At 38.7% G+C, this 9,374-nt stretch overlaps 1 protein-coding gene across 2 annotated transcripts in view; it reads right to left on the reverse strand.

Annotated features, from left to right (window-relative positions):
- The window catches only part of LOC125254117 (SPHK1 interactor, AKAP domain containing), a 94,550-nt gene extending 88,642 nt beyond the window's left edge, over window positions 1-5,908 (reverse strand). For both annotated transcript variants that reach the window (XM_048168559.1, XM_048168556.1), the window contains exon 1: window positions 5,790-5,908. In XM_048168559.1, coding sequence (XP_048024516.1) covers window positions 5,790-5,833 — 44 coding nt within the window. In that variant the 5' untranslated portion in view covers window positions 5,834-5,908. The remainder of the gene's footprint in view (window positions 1-5,789) is intronic.
- Window positions 5,909-9,374: the final 3,466 nt, after the last annotated feature.

Below are 9,374 nucleotides of genomic sequence, written 5' to 3' on the forward strand. Positions count from 1 at the left end.
CGTTTTTGTGAATTGTGGGGACATTCCATTGGTGTAATGGTTTTTATACTGTACAAACAGTATTTTCTATCCCCCTACACTACCCCTACCCCTAAACCTACCCATCACAGAAAACTGTGCACACTTTTACTTTCTCACAAAAACTCATTCTGTATGATTTATAAGCCTTTTGAAAAGTGGGGACATGGGGTAATGTCCTCATAAGTCACCTCTTCTTGTAATACCGATGTCATTCCCATGTCATTATACACAATATGTCACAAAAATGCACACACACACACACACACACAAACACACTCCTCTATGTGTCCTTCTCGTCCCATTCCCGTCATTAACTACTGCAACCACCGGGACCACTTCACTATGTTAAAGAAATAGTGGAGGCATGACATTTATAACTCTCATGTTGTTCCAAAACTATAACATTTTTTCCTCTGTGGAACACAAAGAAGAAAAAAAAAAGAGAAAGACCATGTAAAGTCAGAGCGGGGTCACTGAGTGCTGAGGCGCATGGTGCGTAAAAGTCATCAACGCTTTGTTGATTCCATAGCTGAAGAGTTTCACACTTCCACTGGCATTAATATCAGCACATAAACTGTGTGGCGGGAGCTTCATGGAATGGGTTTCCATGGCAGAGCAGCTGCATACAAGCCTCACATCACCAAGTACAATGCCAAGCGTCAGATGGAGTGGTGTAAAACACGCCACCACTGGAGTCTGGAGTGACGAATAACACTTCTCTGATTGGCAATCTGATGGGTGAGTCTGGGTTTGGCGGATACCAGGAGAACGTTACCTGCCTGACTGCATTGTGTCAACTGTAAAGTTTGGATACCATTATGCAAACAATGCAAACAATGCAATGCAAATGCTGTTTTTCAGGGGTTGGGCTAGGCCTTACTTCCAGTGATAGTAAATCTTAATGCTTCAGCATACCAAGACATTTTGGATAATGCTATGCTCTCATCTTTGTGGGAACAGTTTAGGGAAGGTCCTTTTATATTCCAGCATGACTGTGCCCCAGTGCACAGCAAGATTGGATGCGTTTGGTGTAGAACAGTGGTTCCCAAACTTTTTTGCTTGGAGTACCCCCTGAAGGGATTACCATCCTTCTGCGTACCCCCTCTCTTCCACTTCGACTGCAGTTACACCTTTACCATTAAGGGACAATATTTGCCCCCTAAATTGATTTTCCAGTGCATATTTTTACCTTTATGAATAACTTTATAAAATAAATAATGTTATAAAATAAAAAAATAATATATAAAAATGTTCAATAGAGAAATATGCAATGATGGTAAAACTAAGTAAAACTTTTAAATATTAAACTAAAACCGCCAGTAGGTGGCAGCAAGTCACTGTTTTTATGAGTGAGTCATCGAGTCATTCATTCAGTAACGAAGCAAGTGGCTATGAATGAATCATTGAATCATTGACTCTCATGATTCGTTCAAAGCCGCAGAATTGTTCGCGAAACAGAGACGTGTGTTGTAGTTCTGCTGTGGTTTCGTTAGAACTATTATTTCATTGCAAAATAGTAAATACAGACAGTACTGTGTTTAAAATACTGTGTTTTTTTTTGACCTGTTGTATAATAATGTCACGTTTGCAGTCATGTGGATATTTGGGAACAATTGCGTTCTTGCTTATTATCATCATTAAATACAAGAACTCACACAAGGTATGTTTTTGTATCGGAGAAAGTTTGAGTCTTAAATCGAAATTAATCCATTATCTGTCTTTATTTGTTCTTCATGCGAGTAAAGTGCTAAATCCCTACTGTTACAAAGGTGCATTGTCGAGAACGACAGTAAGCGCGATTTAAGGCAGCAGATTCTGCACGCAATCTATCATATGCATGCTGCTTGTGTGGATACAGTCATTTTTTATTCCAAATGATGAGGTAATTTGATTAAATGTACTGGATTTACGACATTTTGGCTCGGTTTTAATATTATTTTAAGGTAGAATTAAATGAACTACTCAGCATTTGTTCGCGTACCCCCTGTTGTCACCTCACGTACCCCCAGGGGTACGCGTACCCCAGTTTGGGAACCACTGGTGTAGAAGAACTTGACTGGCCGGCACAAAGCCGTGACCTCAACCCCATCGAACAATTTTGGGATGAACTAGAACGGAGATTGCGAGCAAAGCCTTCTCATCCAACATCAGTGTCTGATCTTACAAATGCTTTGCTGGATGAATGGGCAAAAATTCCCACTGAAACACTCCAGAATCTCATGGAAAGCCTTCCCAGAGGAGAGGAAACTATTACAGAAACTATGATGTTTTCCTCTATGGAATGCAAAAAATACATTTGAAAGACTGTATGGAAAAGAGCCGTGCGGATATGCATTTATATACAAGATTAATGTGAAGATCATTATAGCAAATCATTATAACAAAACCAAATAATTAAGCTAATCAGATGGCTTCATAAATTATCATTTGCCATCATACTGAGGCAGAATAACAGAAATTACTTTGTGATATGGCATTTAGAGAAAGAACCCATGACCTTTTACTGTTGCTTGATTGCAGGCACAATTTTTACTTACGAAATATCCTGCCACCCACCCTACACAGAGACAGAACAACATATAGACATACCATCTATTTAATCACAGCCATCTCTCAAAGTTAAGGCTGCAGATACGTCCACACATACACAAACACATTGGCGTGTATGATGAAAAACAGCTTGTACTCTAACACCTGCACACTCAGCACCCAGTCGGCCACTACAGATTTTACGACCCCCTCACCCCATTCAATGGCGAATCTCTGCGGCACACAGAAGTGCTGGCCTTTCCATTCTCATATCTCTCTCTCTGCACCCACTCAGCAATTATGCCTCTACCAGGATGGGTGGCAGCAGTTTATGTATTATGTATTTATGTCTAGGGGAAAAAACAGCTTGTGCTGCCCCCTACAGGTGTGGAGGGGAACAAAACAGCATATATATATATATATATATATATATAGTAGGGGTGTAACAGTACACAGAAGTCACGGTTCGGTAACCTACCTCGAATTTTGGCTCATGGTTCAGTACAATTTCGGTACAATAGGAAAAATGTCACACTTTAGTTTTAGGGTCCAATTCTCACTATTAACTAACTATTAACTTCTGCCTCAATAAACCCCTAATTACTGCTTATTAAAGTTGTTAAGTTTAGGTATCGAGTAGGATTATGGGATGTAGAATAAGATCATGCTGAATAAGGCATTAGTATGTGCTTTATAAGTACTAATAGACAGCCAATATTGTAGTAACATGCATGCTAATAAGCAACTAGTTAATAGTGAGAATTGGACCCTAAACTTTTACGTTTACACTAGTGCATTTTCATTGTAAAATGCATAACTTTTGCTATGTTTACGCCTGTCGTTTACACTACTCTGCATTTTTGACCCTTGAAAACTGAGATTTCCGAAAACACTGCAGAGTCCGTTTAAATTTGAAAATTCCTGGATTGCGTTTCAGTGTAATCGGACCAGAATGGAGACTTTTGAAAACGATGGCTTGGCTGCCCACATTTGCTCTGCATTTCCTTGACGACCGTGTAAACAATAACATTGGGACTGAACTGCAATATTTGCTAGCTTTGTTGTCATTTTTAGCAGCCATTGTGCAGTTAAACTCTGCATTTTCTAAATACTGCAGCACAAGAGGCAAGTGTTTACACTTGTACGTGCCCAGTGTGCATGAACGGTCATGTGACATGCGTTTTCGGTCATGTAGTGTAGACGTGGAAACGTCAGTGTAGACAAGGATTATTTTCATTTTAAAATGAAACCAAAGACTATAGAATAACACAAGATGTGTCACTCGTATTGTTTTGAATGGGAGAAAGTGTAACGCGCGATATGGCGGAATAAGTCCCGCCTTCTAAATAAGAGCCAATCGCTGACTGGTAAAGTCATCGAGTCACTGCAGCGGCCGTTAGAAGCACCGGTTTCTATAGAAACAGTCGCGCCTCCGAAATGAGGCACAAGAGACGCGCATTTAGGTCTGCGCATGTGCATTAGGTTGATCCAGCATAAAAATACAGTTTTTTTTTGTCATGATTCGAGCGTTTGGAAAAAAAATTATGAGACAGTTGTTGTCAGATTTCATTGGTGATTTCAAATATGAAATTTAATCGAAAGCTTGGCAAACAGCTTTGGAGCTGCATGATGCCCAGGATGCCTGAGAGGCGTTTCAAAGATGGCCGCCGAGTGAAATGACTTGTCTTAAAGGGACTTTGATGAAACGCACTAGTGCAAACAAGGCCTAAAGTGTTACTGGAAAAGCAACATATCCACAATGCAAGGGTTCACACTTGCATAAGTCATATTTTTTTGCACGTAACAGAAAAGTGAGATATGTTATAAAAGTACAAAATAAACAGCATAATGAAAAATAAAACTTTGTGCATTAGGAGTGTCACAATTTGCTCTACTTAAACTATATTTAAACATTCAAAGCTTAAGACCAAACCCTCCTATATTTCATTTAAGCTCTGTTTCGTTCACAGTAGAGAGTGGGAACCTTTCAATGTATACCCCTTTGTCCGTGAGCACAGAAAGACGCATTCGACATGTGCATGCATCTTGTTTTCAAGCGGTCATTCGCACATGTGCTGTTCTTCTTCTGCTCTTTTTCCTGTTGTGGTGGTTAGCAAACAGTGTTGCATTACTGCATGCGCCCCCTTCTGGATTGGAGTGTGGATCGCCTATAACTGACTGTACTCATCGTCTGACTGTATGACGTCCGTACCGTATGGTTCGGGGTGAATACATGTAGACAAAACCAAATATTTTTTGGTAGATTACTGAAGATTAGATCCTCTGTGATATCACAAAGAAATGTGACTGATATGCAATAATAATAACACTTTCAGTGTGAGGTTAATCTGACCCCATCAAAAACATACAATTGAAACATACAACAGAAAATTGGCAGTGGTGTGTCTACTACAGTAATCATGTTTAATATCTGGAGTCTCTGAAATTCCAGACAGAAGTAATACAGCTTTTTGATGTTTCATGGATGTAATTAATGTTTTTATATTTTTATAACATATATTTTTTTAAATTTTGAAAAGTCATCAATCTGACACTTTGAGTTATTAAATGAGTTTTGGTGTCTCTCGGTCCCCAAACATGAGTTCATTTTAAATTTTTCACAAAATATTAAATGTAGCTTGTTACTTCAGTGTTTTTTTAAAGCAGGCATGAAGCAGACAGATTTGATGAGGATTTTATGTGATTAAATTTGCCAATTTAAATCAGTGTGAGCGCACTCAAACATTCAAAAGCCGGATAAAGTAATAAACAGCACAGAACCCAGAAACAGATAGCCAAGATTAATCTAGTGCAAAAATGGCCATTTACAGCCAAAGCTATTTTGCAGGCATTAAATTGCACTAATATCTATATTTGGTGGATGAGAGCATTTTGTAGGTAATACTAGGGAGGGGGAGCACTTAAGAAGAAGATTATTTACTCGATTATAACAGTGACACAAAGAGACTAATCCTCTGTAGATTTCTCGCCTGGCTGCCACCTTCATTTCCTAATGGCACAAAGAGGAATATAATCCACCTTTCTTGCAAGTTTTGAAAGAGCAGGCGTCTTATTGTGGCCTAATAAACATTTACAGAGGGAAAAATGGAAAAATGTTACACAGAAAGAAATAAGCATGTTTATAAGGATCATTCCAGTATGAGAATGCACCTCCAGTACCTTTTTATGTATCATAACATAATCATTTTGGAAAAAAATTACATTTATCATGAACGTACCTCTCCGTGAAGTTTCGGAGGACGGTGAGCAGGTTAGCCAGCATGTTTTATTTGCTTCTTGCCTTTTCCGGTGCTTAGGGTGTGGGTTGATCTGCCTGGAAAAGAATAAATAAAATGAAGATAATACATAATATACAGAATGAACGTATTCATTTCTCTAGACAAGATCCTTATTCCTTGTCTGGGATCGAGTAGAACCCTTTGAAGCTGCACTGAAACTGACATTTGGACCTTCAACCCGTTGAACCCTGTTGAAGTCCACTATATGGGGAAATATCCTGGAATGTTTTCCTCAAAAACCTTAATTTCTTTTCGACTGAAGAAAGAAAGACATAAACATCTTGGATGACATGGAGATGAGTAAATTATCAGGAAATTTTAATTCTGAAGTGAACTAATCCTTTAACATGTTCTTCTCTTTATGAAATGTTTTGCTTGAAATGTGAGCTGCATACATGATATTCCTTTAAAATAAATGCCACTTGTTTTGATATTTTGTTATGTAATCTATTTATTTTGACATTCAAGCGTACAAATACTTTTTACAGGCCACTGCAGGTAAAAAGGAAAGAGTGGAAGAAGGAAAGTAGATCTATTTTTCCAAGGAGATTCTACTAATCCACGATTATACGCTTAAACTCCTCAAAATTGTCCAGTATAATAGAGTGCTGCAGGTGTGACGTTAAAAGCCAGAAGACTAATTCTCCACTGGTTCCTTTGTGATATTCCTATGGGTTTTTATAATGGGCATTTTCAATTTATGAGTAAAATAAGGTGTGTGCTAAACATACAGTAAGTTGAACATAAATTACACACACCTATATCGAAAACGCAACTTTTGAAGCTGTTATGTTTATTTTAAAAAAACGTATGTTTCTAATTAGTAACTATAAGAATGTTTGGGGTATGTGCTGTTTATGCTGTAGAACAAAACTTACAAGTATAATCAAGTTATGTTTAACACAGACCTTATTTTACTCAGAAATTGAAAAACCCACAGGAAAATCTAGAGGGAACCAGTGGAGAATTAGTTTTCAGGGTTTTGACGTCACTACTGCAGCACTGTATGGGGTCATCTCTCATGAAGAGAAGTCTCTGGTATGCGTACTGTATGTGTGAACTGGTGAGTCTGGATGTGAGAGAGTGTTTGTGCATGTGAAACAGATGGCACCCTGTCTCTTCAGTTCCTGCTAAGCGCTGTGCTTTCCCTGGGCGTCAAGCGACAGGTGCTGGACTGCTGCTTTACAGCATAGTGAGAATGGATTCATCCCAAATACAGCACAAAACACATACCTTTACAAACGCCCCCAATTTGTGTGTGCGCTAAAATTTATGTGTATTTTACCGCCACATAAAACAAGCAATTACATTCTCTCTCTCCCTCAGCCTAAAAGCACATCACTGGTCCTGTATCACACTTTAATGTGCCTGTAAACCAGTTCGATAAGCAGGATGATTTAATAATAGTGCTTTCTGTTTTTCATAGTCATAGTTGACTCTCTACTCTTGGGTAGTGTCTCAATCCCGTTTCCCTACTTCAGCAATCAGTATATTGTGAACACAGATGCAGGCACAAGCAATGGCCTTGATCCACTAAACATTGGGACACTGATGACTCACTTTCCTGACACAATTATGAGGACATACATCATCAGGTCATAAAATTTAACTGATATAAACAAAATTGCTGTATAGCATTAAATATATGTTGGCATTGTGAAATACATATTTGTCCTGCTTTTTACTGCTTTTTGTGCGCCATAAAAACTAAATAATTAGAAACCCGATTCCAAAAAAGTTGGGACACTGTACAAATTGTGAATAAAAAAGGAATGCAATAATTTACAAATCTCATAAACTTATATTTTATTCACAATAGAATATAGATAACATATCAAATGTTGAAAGTGAGATATTTTGAAATGTCATGCCAAATATTGGCTCATTTTGGATTTCATGAGAGCTACACATTCCAAAAAAGTTGGGACAGGTAGCAATAAGAGGCCGGAAAAGTTAAATGTACATATAAGGAACAGCTAGAGGACCAATTTGCAACTTATAGGGTCAATTGGCAACATGATTGGGTATAAAAAGAGCCTCTCAGAGTGGCAGTGTCTCTCAGAAGTCAAGAAGGGCAGAGGATCACCAATTCCTCCAATGCTGCGGCCAACAATAGTGGAGCAATATCAGAAAGGAGTTTCTCAGAGAAAAATTGCAAAGAGTTTGAAGTTATCATCATCTACAGTGCATAATATCATCCAAAGTTTCAGAGAATCTGGAACAATCTCTGTGCGTAAGGGTCAAGGCCGGAAAACCATACTGGATGCCCATGATCTTCAGGCCCTTAGACGGCACTGCATCACATACAGGAATGCTACTGTAATGGAAATCACAACATGGACTCAGGAATACTTCCAGAAAACATTGTCGGTGAACACAATCCACCGTGCCATTCGCCGTTGCCGGCTAAAACTCTATAGGTCAAAAAAGAAGCCATATCTAAACATGATCCAGAAGCGCAGGCGTTTTCTCTGGGCCAAGGCTCATTTAAAATGGACTGTGGCAAAGTGGAAAACTGTTCTGTGGTCAGACGAATCAAAATTTGAAGTTCTTTTTGGAAAACTGGGACGCCATGTCATCCGGACTAAAGAGGGCAATGACAACCCAAGTTGTTATCAGCGCTCAGTTCAGAAGCCTGCATCTCTGATGGTATGGGGTTGCATGAGTGCGTGTGGCATGGGCAGCTTACACATCTGGAAAGGCACCATCAATGCTGAAAGGTATATCCAAGTTCTAGAACAACATATGCTCCCATCCAGACGTCGTCTCTTTCAGGGAAGACCTTGCATTTTCCAACATGACAATGCCAGACCACATACTGCATCAATTACAACATCATGGCTGCGTAGAAGAAGGATCCGGGTACTGAAATGGCCAGCCTGCAGTCCAGATCTTTCACCCATAGAAAACATTTGGCGCATCATAAAGAGGAAGATGCGATTAAAGAAGACCTAAGATAGTTGAGCAACTAGAAGCCTGGATTAGACAAGAATGGGACAACATTCCTATTCCTAAACTTGAGCAACTTGTCTCCTCAGTCCCCAGACGTTTGCAGACTGTTATAAAAAGAAGAGGGGATGCCACACAGTGGTAAACATGGCCTTGTCCCAACTTTTTTGAGATGTGTTGATGCCATGAAATTTAAAATCAACTAATTTTCCCTTCAAATGATACATTTTCTCAGTTTAAACATTTGATATGTCATCTATGTTGTATTCTGAATAAAATGAAACTTGAACATCATTGCATTCTGTTTTTATTCACAATTTGTACAGTGTCCCAACTTTTTTGGAATCGGGTTTGTACTTTATTCAACAATATCTAGTAAAGGGTGATTTCTAAACACTGCTACATGAAACAAAAGATGTGTAAAGCTTTGAAGCTTCATGAAGCAGTGTTTTGAAATCGCCCTTTACTAGATATTTTGTTTTTTTGGCACACAAAAAGTATTCTTGTCACTTCATAACATTAAGGTTGAACCACTGTAGTCACATGAACTGTTTTAAATATGTCTTTAGTATCTTT

Source organism: Megalobrama amblycephala, linkage group LG19 (genome assembly GCF_018812025.1).
Source record: "Megalobrama amblycephala isolate DHTTF-2021 linkage group LG19, ASM1881202v1, whole genome shotgun sequence".
Classification (NCBI taxonomy): Eukaryota; Metazoa; Chordata; class Actinopteri; order Cypriniformes; family Xenocyprididae; genus Megalobrama; species Megalobrama amblycephala.